This window comes from Bos mutus, chromosome 5 (assembly GCF_027580195.1).
Source record: "Bos mutus isolate GX-2022 chromosome 5, NWIPB_WYAK_1.1, whole genome shotgun sequence".
In the NCBI taxonomy this organism is placed as follows: domain Eukaryota; kingdom Metazoa; phylum Chordata; class Mammalia; order Artiodactyla; family Bovidae; genus Bos; species Bos mutus.
The window spans coordinates 73,915,011-73,932,578 of NC_091621.1; the positions used below are offsets into that span (position 1 = coordinate 73,915,011).

General features: G+C 41.8%; 1 protein-coding gene across 10 annotated transcripts in view; it reads left to right on the forward strand.

The window, feature by feature from the left end:
- Positions 1-263: 263 nt before the first annotated feature.
- The window catches only part of RIMKLB (ribosomal modification protein rimK like family member B), a 46,901-nt gene continuing 29,596 nt past the window's right edge, over positions 264-17,568 (forward strand). For 7 of the 10 annotated variants that reach the window (XM_070371028.1, XM_070371031.1, XM_070371030.1 and 4 more), the window contains exons 1-2: positions 1,111-1,361; positions 16,659-16,889. In XM_070371028.1, coding sequence (XP_070227129.1) covers positions 16,715-16,889 — 175 coding nt within the window. In that variant the 5' untranslated portion in view covers positions 1,111-1,361; positions 16,659-16,714. Of the gene's footprint in view, positions 287-777; positions 1,065-1,110; positions 1,362-16,658; positions 16,890-17,568 lie in introns of those variants that run through there. The other 3 variants (XM_070371029.1, XM_070371036.1, XM_070371033.1) reach the window with 3 other exon arrangements.

Below are 17,568 nucleotides of genomic sequence, written 5' to 3' on the forward strand. Positions count from 1 at the left end.
AAAGCTTGAGAATTTACAAAATGCTTTCAAGTGTATTATCACATTTCATTCTCACAGCAACCTTGGAACATACGCTGTTCAGAACAAAGCCTCAGAGAAAGTTAGGTAACTTCATTTGCCCAAGGTTTACACTGGTTTCTAAGTGGTAGAGCTGGCTGTGCCACGCGGCCCCGCCTGCATCTTAAAACCTGCCAAAAGCCCTGAGAACATAGGATATAGTTAAAAATTGGCCTCACACTATACAGAGGCATTGTCCTTACTCTGAACACGGAGAAGGACCTCAGAGGTATTTACGATCTTTGTCCCCACATCTTTGCCTCCTGCCTCCGGAGTGGAGACCACCGTTTGAAGGGACTCGCGGGGACCGGGGTCCACAGGGGAGCGCGGGCGGTGGGCGGGGCCGGGCGGGAGGCGCCAAGGGGTGGACACGCACACCGCCTACCGCGTCCGGGGACTCGGGGGGCTCGCGTCAGGGGTGGGCTAAGTGGGGCCCGAGGAGGGGCTGTGAGAGAGGGGAGGGTATGTACAACGGAAGGGATTCACCACGCGGTTTCGGGTTGGGAACAGACCTCGCCCCTCCACCGGTTTCCCTTTCTCAGTGAGGACGGTTTGGGGGCGGGTGGGGAAGGCGCGTCCTCGAAGCGCTCTCGAGCTCCCATAGCCCTCCGGGTGCGCGCGCCCACCGCCTCGCCTCGACCTCAGAGGCCGCAAGGGCTGCGAATGGGGACGGGGCGCCTGAGGGGCGGGTCCCGACGCAGGTGTCAGATCCGCTCGGTCGGGTTCGACTGGCTGGCTAGCTGGCTCAGCCCCTCGCTCGCCGGCCACCGCCCCCCGGCCCGCGGCCGCGCCGCAGCAGCGTCTGGAGGGCGGGGCCGGGTGTGCGCGCGGGTCCTCGGCACGCGGGCGGGCGGGCGGTGCGCGGCGCTTGGGTCTCAGGGAGCGCGGGGCGGCCCCCGCCGGCGTCGCGCGCGCTGTGTGAGAGCGGGGTCGCGCGCGCATCCGCGCGCACGCCAGGCAAGTGAGGGAGTGTGAAGGGAGTGTGAGGGAGAGAGGAGCAGCCGGGGGTGAGTGTGCGTGTGTGGGGTTGAGTGTTTGCCGGGGTGGGGGTGAGGGAGAGCCGCACCAACCGCGCGGCTGTGAGCAAGGGGGCGGGGGGTGAGTGGGCGAGGGCGTCGGGCCTGGCTGCTGGAGCCGCGGCGGCGGCGGCGGCAGCGGAGAAAGGAGGCGGCTCCCGGCATCCCGACCCCCCTTCCCCTGCCCTCCTTCTCGGACTTCCAGCCCGCCCGGCCGCCCGCGCTGCCCTCAGAGGCCGCCAGCCCGGCGCCGCCGTCCAAGAGCGAGGGAGGAGCCGCCCGAGCCAGGTGAGATGGACCCTCGCGTCCCTCCCAGGGGGTCGTGGCGAGAGGTGGAGGCCCTCCCGCCCTTCGCCTCAACCCCCGCCCACCGCGGCCGAGTTGGGGCGGAACTTGCTCCGGAGGAGCGGGCCGGAGCCCGGGAGCCGCCGGGGACGGAGTCTTGTGGAGGCCGGTGGTCTCCTCAGAGCCGGGGGCGGCGGGCGTGAGGCGGACCCCGGGCGGGGAGTGCGCGCCGAGAGGGGTTGAGGATGCCGGTGCGGCAAGCTGGAGGGAGGGAGGCGGCGGCGGCTTCGGGCGCGGAGCAGTGCGGTCCCCCTCGTCGAGGGGGTGTGGTGAACCGGGAAGGCGCGGCCGAGCCGCACACGCGTGGCGCTAACCTGTCCCCGGGAGCCCGGTAATCGCTGCCTCGCCTGGTGCCATCAGACGGATTCCTGTGGTGTGAGACCGAGGCGGGCGGGGCTGGTGATAGTCCTGCAGTTAATTCTGTTCTGATTTCACGTTTTCCTCCTCACGTTTTAGAAAAAGTGACAGCCATTCCCCCTTTTCCTTTTGACAGTCCTCTGAATAAGAATGGGGTGACATTTAATAATTGGATGTCCTGATTTTTTTTTTAAAGGCATTTGACCATGATGCAAATCTTTTAACCCCCTCCCCCCATAAATACAAAATAGTTAAGAGGATAATAACTTCAGATTTGCCTTACTAATTTGTCCTCATCTCTGGTAGCAGATTTGTTTTATCCCCCGTATGTGTGTGAATAGAGATGAGGCGTTGATTCTCTTCTGGGAGTGGGATTTTTGTACTAACCGTGCTCCATGTAACCTCCTTGTAAATTCTTTCATTGTGCTGTTTTCCCATTAATTACCAGACTTGTTCCCACATCTTTGTGGAGTTGGGTTAGATTTGAAATCTGTATGGAAGCTGGGCAGCCTAATATGGAAGATTTTCTTTTTGTGGGCTTGATAGGTTGATTATGTTTCTGGACGACTTAACTTTTAACTAACCATTAAAATGTAAATATTATTTATTTTAAACCTCACTTTGATAACATCGCATAGTTTCAAGGTCGTTGAAAAATCAGTTGATTGTCCACACACTTTAAAATATTCATTTGGATTAAAAACAGCCTCTGAAATTTCAGTCATGGAGAGTCACCATTCATTTTCTAACTTTCGGAATGAAAGGCTCTCATATAGTTGTAAGGTAGTTATAGTTTAAATTTCTTTTATATTGTTTGGTTGGTGTGTCAAAGGGAGGAGGCCTATTCTGTTTTGACGTGATCTTTTGTTTATTCCATTCTGTCTTGGTTAGCTATTAGTTTCCTTCTTTCGTGTCATGGATTTAGTTGTTAGTTTGGCAACATGGCTGATGTTTTTATCGCTCTGTCTGCCTTGTTTTCTCTCACCTTCTCTTATCCTTACCCCCCGATGCTGGAGTCTCCTTGTTGGGGAGGTGGGCAGTGTGTGATTCTGAGAACCAAGAAGGGGAACAGCAAATTCAGTCTTCTGTTCAGTAACATTCAGAATCCTCTACTTAGTCAAGAGCCAGTTTTCTCATCCTGCCTTTCTCTCTGCAGGGGGTAAGGAGCTGTTAAAATCAAACTTCAAGACTTGTGGCTACCAGCTAAAATTCCACTGATCTTGGTTTCTGGTTAGGATATCCATGCGTGCTGTGCTGTGTTCAGCTCTTTGCTGCGACCTCATGGACTGCAGCCCGCCAGACCCCTCTGTCCGTGGGATTCTCCAGTCAAGAATACTGGAGTAGGTTGCCATTTTCCACTCCATGGGATCTTTCTGACCCAGGGATCGAACCTGGGAAGCCCAATTCCTGGTTGGATAAGTTAATCATTTCTCCTGTTTCAGGGATGGAGGGGAGAGTAACAACAAGAAATTGTCCTTTTTTTTTTCCCTTTTCCCTTCTCATTCTGTCCGCTTTTGCTCACCAGAGGGAAATTACCAGCAGTATGTTATAAACATTCTAACACTTCTTAGCCATATTGTAAAGAAAATTCTAAAGTGAAGGTTCATTTTTTCCTCTGAACATCAACCAAGCTTAGTGCATTACTTTCTTGGGACACAAGATGAAACATACCTTTCAAATTATCTCCCAATTCTTACTTTCCCCTATTTGTAGTCACCTGGAATTTGCTACTGGTTAAGTCACTAGAGTGATCTCAAGTCCTCTCTCCTCCCTCTGAGCTGAAGGACTGAACACTGGGCCAGGTCAGAGGAATGGAACAGAGCAGAATTAATTGTTCCACACTTTGGGACATAACACTTTCCTCTGGGAGGCAGACAGAAAGCTAAATATAGAAAATGGGTGGAGAAAGAACTTCTGTACCCATGAACAACCCACGAAGAGAGAGAAAATTGAGTTTTATTGTATGTTGTTTGCTGATAGCTGTTTTCTTGGTGGGGGAGTACATAAGTGATGTAGATTTGTAGAGACTTTATGTAGAGACTTTATGTAGATTTGTAGAGACTTCAAAAACTGGTTAGTTTTTGAAGAGTGCTCTCTGAAAGTGGGATTATCATAAGCATTTGAGAAAAGAACTTTTAGAAATGTTATTTAATTGAGGGTGTAGATTATGATAAGGACAGTGAAAAAAGTAGTACTATTCAATGTTAGCTGTACTGGCATGTGCAGTTGTTTCAAGAGAGGTTGAATAGGGGAGATTAGGCGCAGAGGTTGGGTAAATTGTCTTTCAGTACTTGGGAATTTTCCTGCTTGTGATATTTTTAGGGTCATTAAGAAATAATACCTTCAAAAATATCTGTATATTATATACTTTAGATTTATGTGCCGTACATATCTGTGTAAATGTTCAGCTTGCAGACAAGGACTGATTTTCTGGCTTCATCGTAACTGATGCCATGGTGTTAGTTTCAGTGTTTTCTTTTCCAGTGTTTTTTCCCTTTCAAAATTGGCTTGGAGGACAAAAGCCACAGAGCTAGCCAGCTCTACTCCCTTAAGAGTCTGGTCTGCATGGAACCCTGCTTATATCTTTTTTCCTCTCCTTTCTGACCCTAACCCTAGCCCCTACTTTAATTGTTAACAAAAGTAATTATTTCAATATCAGTTGTATAACAAGAATGGGAAGTAGCAGTAGGTTTGGGTTGTTTGTTTCTTATGAGAAACTGAAAACTTAAATTTCTAAGTTACATTTAGATATTATATGGCCGTTTACTTGGTATTTAATATTGAAAATAGCTATGTTTTTTTCATCTCCAGTTATACTTCAGTAAAACAAACTTCTTTAAAGTAACTCCCTCTTAACCCTGTCCTTTCTGAGGTTTTGTGCTTCCCACTGGGGATATTAGTTGAGAATAAAATAGATGGGGATTCTGTCCTCATAAAGTGTATAGTTTAATTTCATTGTTCTCTGTCCTTTGCCCTGTCAGTCACTTCTCTCTTCAATGTCTTGAGGAGTCTACTCTGTCTGTGAATTGATGAGTTAGCAGAACAAATTTGTGTGAATATTGTTATGCCAGTTTTTTTTTTTTTTACTACTTTTCTTTCAAAAGTGACAGCGCACCACAAAATGTGATAGAAACAAACAAACAAAAACTGCCCCTTAAATGTTTTTTTCCCGTCATCTTCTTAACAGTCCTCCTTTCTTTCTGTCTTTCTCTCTTAACCACTTCTAATACTAGCTCTTACCTTCATGTTATTAGAAATACAAAGATAGAGCATGGATTGGCTATATAAGATCAGACCTGTTCTGTCTTACTGCTCTGCTGTCCCGTATTTGGCATTATTTCAGTCTTTTGATACTTTATCAGAAAACTGCATCTTGAAAATACATGTGAGTTTGCCCAATTATAGCAGCATTGGAATTCTTCCCTGATGTTTTGGAGTTCTCACTTGTTAGCTTATTCCTTTGACATGTGATGTAATTAACCATATCCATAAAGTCTTCTTGAATATAATAACAGTTTCCTAATTGTTTTTTTCAGCATAGTGTCCAGAAAGAAACTTTGGAAAGAAGGCCCAACATTTAACATGTTAAATGTGATGAACTTTGAACTGTTCTGTGCATTGCATCTCAGGAAACTTTTGAAATTTTGTGCCACGTCCAGAGATACTCTGATGTAACATTTCTCTGTTAAGTGAAATCATTAGAAATGTTATTTGGATTCCAGAGAAAACATAGGTTTTCTTTATACCACAAAGTATTCTAGGAATTTTAGTAACTAACCTACAGATTATTTAAAGGTAGCATTTCAGGCCCTTTAGTTGGGAATGTGTGAGCATTTGCATGTTACTTTGTCCATGACAATTTTTTCTTTTTCCAGTTTTCTTTTTACGGTATAGTATACACCTAAATTTGACCATCTTAACAGTTTAGTGGTATTCAGTATACACATATTTTGCAACCACCACCATGGCCATCTCCAGAATTCTTTTCTTTGTCCTGCATTATTGACAACCTGTACCCATAAAACATTTAACTCCCCAATCTCTCAGTGCCCCAGCCATTAACAACCATCATTATGCTTTCTGTCTCTGTGAGTTTGAGTACTCTAGTACTGGAGCATAAGATTCATTCATGTTAAGCATGTAACAGAATCTGATGTCTTTCAAAGGCATTGTGTGTATACTGCATTTTTATTTATTCATCTGGCATAAAGGTGGCTTGCATCCACCTTTGAGCTCTTATGAATAATGCTGCATGTGTGTACAAATACCTCTTTAAGACTCAGCTTTCAGTTCTTTTGGGTATATACCTAAAAGTGGAATTCCTGGATTGTGTTTTGATTCTATTTTTAATTTTTTGAGGAACTGCCATACTGTTTTCCATAGCAGCTGCACTGTTTAACATTCCCACCAACAGTTTGCAAGGCTTCCAGTTTCTCCACATCCTCCCCAATACTTGTTATTTTCTGTTGTTATTATTCTTTTTTTCTTTTTGATAGTAACCATCCTGTGTGGGAGGTAGTTTCATGTTTTTGTTTGCATTTTCCTAGTGCTTAGTCATGCTGAACACTTTTTCTTATTCATGACGTTTTAACATCAGGTCACTTTTAGTTCTCTGAGGGCTCAGACTTCATTTCTTACCATGATTTTTAGTGTCTTCAGATAAAGTGCATAGTAGACACTCATTAATTAAATGTATTATGCAATTGAATGTTTACTTTTGTATATTTAGTAGTTTATCTTTTTTGACTATAAAGGAATCCCCAGATATCTTTGACATAAGTTAAACTTATTTCTTCCTCATGAAAAAGAGATAGTAAACAGTTTAAGGCTATGGCACTGGGCAGTCAAGGTCTTCTAACATGTAGCTGTGCTTTTTAGAGTTGACTTACTCCAAATGGATGTTAGAGATACACAACAACCATGGAGCAAGGATCAAGGAAGAGTACATCCCTTTAGTATGCTTCCTGGAAGTTGGAGTGCAATACTTTGACTCAGTGCTTTGATCATATTAAGTTGTTGAGAAAACCTAGGGAATACAAATAAAGGTTCTTAGTCCTATGGCACTTTGCTCAGCTAAATATCAGATACATTATTGCTGAGGAGTAAGTAGATAGTGGATATTGGGAAGCAAGTGGCAGTCTCTGCTATTGAGTATGTAGAATTTGAAGTGACTCTGGGCTCTTCCTCTTTCTAATTTAGACAAGTGACCTCTCTGCTAGTTTAGCTTCACCTGCCAAATGATGATAATAATGTGTCATGAGGATGGTTGTGAGGATTAAATGAGAAGATACAAATAAACTGTCTTAGCATTGTATTTGGTACATGTAATCACTCAAAAGTGAATTTATTTTCTTTATTTAAATTCCCTTCGATATCTTTAAGTATCAAAATAGTTCAGAGAAATTAAAAAACTTGAATCCTAATCTTGGATCTGCTATTGTGATATCTTGGGCAGGTCGTTCCTTTAAGATGGGATATGTTATGTCTGTGTTTCTCACGTAATTATGTACGGACTAAATGACATTCACATAATTGTGTGCAGATTAAATAACAAAATATAGGGACTTCCCTGGCAGTCCAGTGGTCAAGACTTACCCTTCCAGTGTAGGGGTGTATGTTTGATCCCTGGTGGAGAAGTTAAGCTCCCACATGTCTCTCCACCGAAAGACCAAAACATAAAACAGAAGCAATATTGTAGCAAATTTTCAATAAAGACTAAAAATAGTCCACAACAACAACAAAAATCTTTAAAAAAAAAAAAAAAAAAAGTGGGAAATGTTTTGTGAACTATAAATGGAGAATGTTTTTAACCCCACTTGTATGCATTGTTTTGCTTTTGTCTTGCATATGTATAAAAAGGGGAATTTATAGATGCTTGTTTATATATTTCAAAGTGTTCCCTTTCTTTATTACCTTCATTGTTTTCTGTTTCTGTGTAGACAGTGTTTTACTGTTTTTCTTATGTCTTTTGATGGAGGGTCCCTATTGAGTCTGTACAGAAAAATGGCTGTCCTCTCAATTTTTCACCCCCCAAATCATGTATATACTTTTTTTAAAAAGGGGTATTACAGATTAAAGAGCTATATGGAGAGAGTATGAATGAATGTGTCATATAAAATTTGGAAAATTAGCTATTTGCTCTGTTTTTGAGGTATACGCTTTGAAGAATAATGAGGGGACTGTCATACTTTATATCACTGTAATCTTTGATTAATACCTAACCTCCTGCTCCTGCTTTCAAAGCATTTCAGTCTACCTTCAAGTTAATGTGCTAATGAAAATGGTGTCCAAACAGTGATACTATTGTTAAAGTGGCATCTTAACTAAAGGATGAGATTGTAGAGGAAGTATCTCTACAAGTTTCAAAGGGACAGTCGTTTTGTGGGTAATGGGGTAACAGGCGTATTTCAGAAAACTATATTTATTCATTGATTTGGCTGCCCTGGGTCTTAGTTGCGAAAGATGGCATCTTTAGTTGTGGCATGTGGGATTTAGTTCCTTGACCAGAGATTGAATCTGCGCCCCCTGCGTGGGGAGCACAGAGTCTTAGCCATTGGACCACCAGGGAAGCCCCCAACACTACTAACTGATTGTTTGAGACTCTTCTGAGATTTTCATTTTATCATTCATTTTCTTTTGTGGTTGTTGTTCAGTCTCTTGAGTCGTGTCTGACTCTTTCAGACCCCCTGGACTGCAGCACCAGGCTTCACTATCCTGGAGTTAGCTGAAATTCATGTCTTTTGAGTTGGTGATGCAGTCTGACCATCTCATCTTCTACCGCCCTCTTCTCCTTTTGCCTTCAATCCTTCCCATCATCAGGGTCTTTTCCAATGAGTTGGCTCTTTGCATCAGGGTAATAAAGTATTGGAGATTCAGCATTAGCATCAGTCCTTCCAATGAATATTCAGGTTGATTTTCTTTAGGATGGACTGGTTTGATCTCCTTGCTGTCCAAGGAACTCTCAAGAGTCTTCTCCAGCACCACAGTTTGAGAGCATCATTTCTTTGGTGCTCAACCTTCTTTGTGCTCCAACTTTCACATCCATACACGAATATTGAAAAGACCACAGTTTTGACTATTCAGACCTTTGTCAGCAAAGTGATGTCTCCGCTTTTTAATATGCCATCTAGGTTAGTTATAGCTTTTCTTCAAAGAAGCAAGCATCTTTTAACTTCATGGCTGCAGTCACCATCAGTTCAGTTCAGTCACTCAGTCTTGTCTGACTCTTTGTGACCCCATGGACTGCAGCATGCCAGGCCTTCCTGTACATCACCAACTCCTGGAGTTTTTTCAAACTCATGTCCATTGAGTCGGTGATGCTGTCCAACCATCTCATCCTCTGTCCTCCCTTTCACCTCACTCCTTCAATCTTTCCCAGCATCGGGGTCTTTTCAAATGAGTCAGTTCTTACCATCAGGTGGCCAAAGTATTGGAGTTTCAGCTTCAGCATCAGTCCTTCCAGTGAATATTCAGGACTGATTTCCTTTAGGATGGACTGGTTGGATCTCCTTGAAGTCCAAGGGACTCTCAAGAGTCTTCTCCAACACCACAGTTCAGAAGCATAAAGTCTTCAGTGCTCAGCTTTCTTTATAGTCCAAGTCTCACATCCATACATGACTATTGGAAAAACCATAGCTTTGGCTAGACAGACCTTTGTTGGCAAAGTAATGTCTCTGCTTTTTAATATGCTGTCTAGGTTGGTCATAACTTTTCTTCCAGGGAGCAAGTGTCTTTTAATTTCATGGCTGCAATCACCATCTGTAGTGATTTTGGAGCCCAGAAAAATAAAGTCGGTCACTGTTTCCATTGTTTCCCCATCTATTTGCCATGAAGTGATGGGACCAGATGCCATGATCTTGGTTTTCTGCATGTTGAATTTTCAGCCACCTTTTTCACTCTCTTTGACTTTCATCAAGAGGCTCTTTAGTTCTTCTTCGCTTTCTGCCATAAGGGTGGTGTCATCTGCATATCTGAGGTTATTGATATTTCTCCCAGCAATCTTGATTCCAGCTTGTGCTTCCTTCAACCCAGCGTTGTTCCATGTCCAGTTCTAACTGTTGCTTCCTGACCTGCATGCAGATTTCTCAAGATGCAGGTCAGGTGGTCTGGTATTCCCATCTCTTTGCGAATTTTCCACAGTTTATTGTGATCCGCACAGTCAAAGGCTTTGGCATAGTCAATAAAGCAGAAATAGATGTTTTTCTGGAACTCTCTTGCTTTTTCGATGATCCAGTGGATGTTGGCAATTTGATCTCTGGTTCCTCTGCCTTTTCTGAAACCAGCTTGAACATCTGGAAGTTCACAGTTCACGTATTGCTGAAGCCTGGCTTGGAGAATTTTGAGCATTACTCTACTAATGTGTGAGATGAGTGCAATTGTGTGGTAGTTTGAGTATTCTTTGGCATTGCCTTTCTTTGGGATTGGAATGAAAACTGACCTTTGCCAGTCCTGTGGCCACTGCTGAGTTTTCCAAATTTGTTGGCATATTGAGTGCAGCACTTGCACAGCATCATCTTTTAGGATTTGAAATAGCTCAACTGGAATTCCATCACCTGCACTAGCTTTGTTCATAGTGATGCTTCCTAAGGCCCACTTGACTTCACATTGCAGGATGTCTGGCTCTAGGTGATTATCTGGATCGTGAAGATCTTTTTTGTATAGTTCTTCTGTGTATCCACCTCTTCTTAATATCTTCTTCTTTTAGGCCCATACTATTTCTGTCCTTTATTGTACCAATCTATGCATGAAATATTCCCTTGGTATCTCTAATTTTCTTGAAGAGATCTCTAGTCTTTCACATTCTATTGTTTTCGTCTATTTCTTTGCACTGATCATTGAAGAAGGCTATCTTATCTCTCCTTGCTATTCTTTGGAACTCTGCATTCACATGGGTATAGCTTTCCTTTTCTCCTTTGCTTTTTGCTTCTCTTCTTTTCACAGCTATTTGTAAGGCCTCCTCAGACAGCTATTTTGCTTTTTTGCATTTCTTTTTCTTGGGAGCGGTCTTGATCACTGCGTCCTGTACAATGTCACAAACCTCCGTCCATAGTTCTTTAGTCACTCTGTCTATCAGATCTAATCCTTTGAATCTATTCCTCACTTCCACTGTATAATCATAAGGGATTTGATTTAGGTCATACCTGAATGGTCAAGTGGTTTTCTCTACTTTCTTCAATTTAAGTCTGCAGTCACCATACACAGTGATTTTGGAACCCAAGAAAAGAAAGTCTGTCACTTTTTCCATTTTACACCCATCTGTTTGCCATGAAATGATGGGACTGGATGCCATGATCTTAGTTTTATGAATGTTGTGTTTTAAGCCAGGTTTTTCACTCTCCACTTTTACTGTCATCCAGGGGCTCTTTAGTTCTTTATTTTCTGTATCTTTAATAAATCGCACACTCCACCACCACATATACATACTAAAGTGTTTCTTCCTTTCTCTCATCCTTCTTAATGCTTTTGTCCCTCTGCCTCTTATTCCCACTCTTATTTGTAACAGTAATACAGTCCCACCTCTTATAGAGACCTTTGGATAAGACAAGGAAAGGGAAAAGGATAAATTTCATATATATTCCAAATTGTGTTTTGTTGGGCTTGGAGGGGAGGAGGGAAGCATTAGAATTTATTGAGAGAAAAGCATTGTTAATCAGATCATTGGTTAAAAACCTTAAGCATAAGAAAGTAGGTGTTAAAAGTTTTAATTGAAGTCAATATAGGTAGGTAGTATGATTTGGGTAGTATGATAGGCGGGTAGTATGATTTAGTAGGTTGTTGGGACTGAAAGAACATCTTTGGATATTCAGGCTATGCTGTTTAGTATCACTTAATAAAAAAAAAATAGGTGCATTTCTTAATTGTATTAATGTACATTTCTTAATCTGTAAATGGTTACTGTAATCAGTTCAGTTTAGTTGCTCAGTTGTGTCTGATTCTTTGGGATCCCATGGCCTGCAGCACGCCAGGCTTCTGTGTCCATCACCAACTCCCAACTCCCGGAGCTTGCTCAAACTCATGTCCATCGAATCGGTGATGCCATCCAACTATCTCATCCTCACTTGTCCCCTTCTCCTCCCACATTCAGTCTTTCCCAGCATCAGGGTCTTTTCAAATGAGTCAGTTCTTCCCATTAGGTGGCCAAAGTATAGGAGTTTCAGCTTCAGCATCAGTCCTTCCAGTGAATATTCAGGACTGATTTCATTTCGGATGGACTGGTTGGATCTCCTTGCAGTCCAAGGGACTCTCAAGAGTCATCTCCAACACCACAGTTCAGTAGCATCAATTCCTTGGCTCTCAGCTTGCTTTATAGTCCAACTCTCATATCATACATGACTACTGGAAAAACCATAGCTTTGACTAGTAATACCCAAGGTTTAATTTGAAGGTAGTGTTCATTTCAGAGAAGGCAGTGGCACCCCACTCCAGTACTCTTGCCTGGAAAATCCCATGGATGGAGGAGCCCAGTGGGCTGCAGTCCATGGGGTCTCGAAGAGTCAGACACGACTGAGCGACTTCACTTTCACTTTTCACTTTCATGCATTGGAGAAGGAAATGGCAACCCAATCCAGTGTTCTTGCCTGGAGAATCCCAGGAATGGGGGAGCCTGGTGCGCTCCCGTCTGTGGGGTCACACAGAGTCGGACACGACTGAATCGACTTAGCAGCAGCAGCAGTGTTCATTTAACTTTCAGTTTTAAAATAATTCATTATTCAATTTGGAGTTTGATAAGGCATGCCATTCAACATCTTTAAACATTGTGATTCTATTAGATCATCTGTTTATAATATATATCATCACACACACACACAGAGTTAACTCTTAAACAGCATGGTTTGGAACTGTGCAAATCCAGTGATTCAATAAATAGGTACTATAGTTCTTTGCTTGCTTAACTGAGGCAGTAGTGGGAGCACTGAGTTAGGGATGCCCATTAGGCACATTAAAAGATGATCTGAAATTCAGTTCAACTCCTGGTTGGAAAAATATATTTAGTAGGTCAATGATAGTAGTTGAAACTGGGCTGAGAATGACTTTTCTAGAGAAGGGAAAGAAAGATTTAAGAATGAAGCCCTGGGGATTATGTACAGGAGGAGAGCTGACAGGAGAAAAGAGTTAGAGAAGATAATAGGCAAAGACTGACTGTTCACACATTTGTTATTTGTGTGTATAAACCGGATCCAGCTCCTGTATTTCACATCCAGGACAGAATGATGTCATTGAAAGCACATCTGTAGTAATTGCCAAATGGAGTAAATCCTAGTTTTTATGTAAGTGTATATATGTTTTTTCCAACATTTTTTCCTTTTCTGTCTTTTTAGTCTGAGTTCATTTGATGTATCTTATCTGGAATAAAGAATTTTTCTAGTAGTAAAAAATGTCCTTAATATAATCAGATGGTAGACTGTGATTTTGCTTTTTCCTTAGCAGAATAATTACCATTGGGAAGAGGCCTCTCAAGAAAAATGAATGAAGAAGCATCTTAGGATTCTCATTTAATTAGCCTTGCCTGGACTATTGGAAGATAGCAGATAAAGATAAATTTGTGTGTTTATCCATAATTTTCACAGGAAAACTCTCTAATTTAAAATTTATAATAATATAATTTTATAATAATACAAAATTTTATAAATTTCTTCTATTTCAAAAACACTATTTTAGCATTCACTTAGGATCTGATATTTATATATCATTTTCCTTGGTACTTTTAGATGAAGAGGATGAGAGTTAGATCTGATTTTACATTCTAAGAGGAAAAATAAGCTCCTATGTGTATGTGGGCATTTGCAAATGCTGTGTTTATCTTACACTTTTGGAGAATAAACTCTTCTCATACAGATATGTTATTGGGTAGCCGGACTTACTCAGTTAAATGTCAGGGGAAAAGGGGGAAACCATTTTATTTTACAAGGGACCCTTTCTTGTCATTGATTGATTGATTGATTGCTATGTGGCACAGCTTGCAAGTTCTTAGTTACCAAACAAGGGATTCACTCCGTGCCCCCTGCAGTGGAAGCAAAGTCTTAACCACTGGACCGCCAGGGAATTCCCTCCTGTCTTTTAAAATAGTGAATATGATTTGAACTTCAAGGTAGTCCTTCTATTGCCATATTTTGGGCTCCTAGACTATGTAGATTTACGGTTATACTTTTGACTTTTTATCGTTTTCCTTCATGTTAAGAGGTTGGGAAAAAGGAAAAGTAGATGTTTTAAAATAATAGGGAAGGAGACACCAATCTATTGGTCTCTGGCCCGTAGGAATGTGTTGGTGGCCTCTCAGGCCAGGAGGGGCCATATGGGTGGGGACAGTTGGGGACACAGAGCCTGTGCCTTTGTGGTTGGCGTCTCACCTGCCTGTTTCCTGGGTTACACTGACACATGGTTAGATGTAGACTCCAATGGAACAGCCTGAAAAAGACCAACAGCCACTGTAGCAGCATCCCTGAGCACCAAGCCACTTACCTTCCTATGAAAACCGGAGTGGACCATTGGGCAAAGAAGAGGTTGTACCCTTTGACTCCCTGGCAATAAGTGGTCTCTGAAGATGACTAAGATTGTAGTAGGTAAAAATCTAGACAGGTGTCATTTGAAGATACCAACACCAATGGAACAGTAAGCTAAGGATGGTTAAGCACACTTTGCCTTTTATAACCTGGTGATGCCATTTACTTGGTGTACAGGAAGACTGAGTTGGAACACAGTGTTACCACATACCTTTGCAAAACTTTACAAAAAAACCACGGCATAACATAATATTCTGAAGATTTTTAAGTATTCCGCATGAAGATACATCAGTGCAGCACAGGCTGACAACCCCCATGTTGTCTGCCACTTAGGTGGGCTTTGAGGATCCATAGCCATTGACATCATCAATGTAGTCTCTACCTTCTTCTGCAGGGTAATAGCATTCTTCCAGTTCTACATTAGGGGGTTCAAGCACCCCTTCTTGAAAAGCTGGGGTCCAGTTGTGGCAATCTTTACTTCACCTCACCCTGACAGAGAGGGAACATCGTTTTCTTTCTTAGAACCCTGGGTGCAAGAGGATTTAGAGCCTCTTCATTAAAAAGAAAATGAAAAGAGATAGGGAGCCTAATCTGAGCATGTAGTTAGTTGTTGGTTGTGTACCAGCATAGAAACACCCAAACTTTACTACGTGAGGCTGTCAGAGCTGTGGCCATGAGGCCAGACAAAAGGTAGGCTCACAAGCACCATCTCTTAGGAGTCTGCAGACTGTATGAGACAGCAGTCTTGGGATGCCTTTTATTGTGTGATTATAGAATCATTGGAAGCATCGTGTATTACTCTTGTGGCCTGGGCATTTTCCTGAGAGCTGATTTTACCATAACTGCTTCCCACTTACCAGTGGCTACCACAGCCCCATCCTGATTTCTACTGGGGCCACAACTGAACTAGTAATGCAGGGCAGTTTCATGCAGTGAAATCAATCATAAAAACAGACAGTGGTCTAGACTTCAGCGTGAGTCGAGGCACAGAGATATTGAGTATTGGAAGTCAATGAGTGGGTGTTTCAAATGTTACCATTGTAAACACTTTAAGGGCATTTTTATATTAATAGTTTCCCTCTCATTGGAAACTGGGCATCTCTCTGGTGTGACTTGTGGAGCTTTTTCTTCTAAGTGAGACCTTTTCCAGTGGTCTGGAAGCCCACATTCCACATTCCTAGTGTGTAAATTGAGCTCTAAACCTCTTTCTTGTGCTTATTTACTGGTATCCAGTGATTGATCCCTTTGAGACGGTGGGTCCTGGGGCAGGTGGGTCAAGGTCTTGACAGAGTGGGTGGTGTGAGTGTTTTTTGTGTGTAAGCATATGGTAGTGCCTCTGTCCCTTGATGTTCTGCTCTTACTGTGTGCATCTGTGGAGCAGGCCCTTCTGGTTTAGACTGGCAAAAGCACACGAATGGTACCAGTTGCAGCTGCTATGAAGCAATCTATGTGTAGGGCCATTGCTTCCCCTTGTTCTTTCCTTTTGCATTAGTTTTGCCATGTCATGTGGAATAATACTAGAAATCTTTTATTTGTTAAAATCACCTATTAATGCTTGTTAGTAAAACTTGTAACTTTTTGCTACTTTTCATGAAAATGATTTCCAATTCTCTTACTCATGATATAAACTCTTGAGAAGTAGCACTCTCTTTTTTGGTGGCATTCTAGTAAACAAGCTATGTTTGTTTAATAAAAATTCTATTTAAAGATAGAATAAAAACATTGAGTAAGAGCATGCTGTCTCTTGACTGAAAAATAAATTTTACTGAAGAGCTTTGGCATTTATTTTGGTTATTTAAAAATTTTCCGCCACATTCATTCTCAAATTTTAATTTTGATTAAATGGTGATTGACATCAGTAGTGATGCTCATCTAGTAATATAGGTACTACCTTCTCATTTTTAAACATACCTATAAAGATGTTTATAATAAATTATACACGTGCTGTGTGTGCTTAGTCGTGTCCAACTCTGCAGCCCTGTGGACTGTAGCCCACCAAGCTCCTCTGTCCATGGGATTCTCCAGGCAAGAATACTGGAGTGGGCTGCCATGTCCTCTTCAAGGGTACCATCCCGACCCAGGGCGTAGAATCTGAGTCTCTTGTGTCTCCTGCATTGGCAGCCAGGTTCTTTACTACTAGCACTTCCTGGGAAGCCCAGCAAATTATACATACATGTATGGAATAAGGAAAGCAATTGAACAGTAACTGCACAAATGTACATTATTTCTTTGAGTTTGTAGTGATGGAAAAGATACAGGGATATAGTTTTTCCTATTTTTTTTATGGTTAGTATATAATTGTAGTGTTTATTTGTGTGTGTGAGAGGAAAAAAAATAAGATTTCTTGATTTACTTTGTATGTGTATTATTCTTTTCCATCTAGGAGGAGTCTATATTTAGGACGAAGTAATCCCAGGAAAGGAAGAACAGCAGATCAAGATGTGTAGCTCTGTGGCTGCCAAGTTGTGGTTCTTGACAGATCGTCGAATCAGGGAAGATTATCCCCAAAAAGAGATCTTACGAGCGTTAAAGGCCAAATGTTGTGAGGAGGAACTGGACTTTAGGGCTGTGGTGATGGATGAGTTGGTGCTAACAGTTGAACAAGGAAACCTGGGTAAGTCTATAGTTAAGTAACAGTTTGGATTTTTACCTAGAATTTGGTGATTCTTTTTGTTTTAGGAATAATTAGGTCAAAGGATCTGATAATAGGCTTTATCATTACTGAGTATCATCTAGTCTAAAAATCTAGTATATCTTACAGAAGAAATGAAAACAGCAGTATTTATTAAATCCCTCATTATATTATTTATTAAATAGTTGTGAGGGAAGTTAAAGATAACCTACTACTTTTTCCCCATTATTATTGTCCTCTAGTTTTTTAAAAGCCTTGTTTTTAAGATGCCTCTAAAGGAATCTGTACTCCAGTCAGGGGTCTGTCTAGTAAATTAATCAAAATCCATGTGCGATTCTTCTTTTCTTTTTTCTTTAGCAAATACTTTATATGTATAGTGTAAAATATTAATAGTATTTTTAGTGAATAAAAGTGTCTTAACTGATGAGTTTTTAAAAAAATATTTCTAATAGTTCATATTGTTTTCGGATTACAAGGGGAGGATATTTTGGAAATGTGTTGGAAATTCTTTGGGACTATCTTTCAGGACATCTTTCCTTTGGAAAAGTTAGGATTTGTTACAGCTAAATTGGTCACCTCTGTTAGGGAAAGGTGGTTACTGGTGGTGCTAGTGGTGAAGAATCTACTTGCCAATGCAGGAGATGCAGGAGAAGTGGTTTCA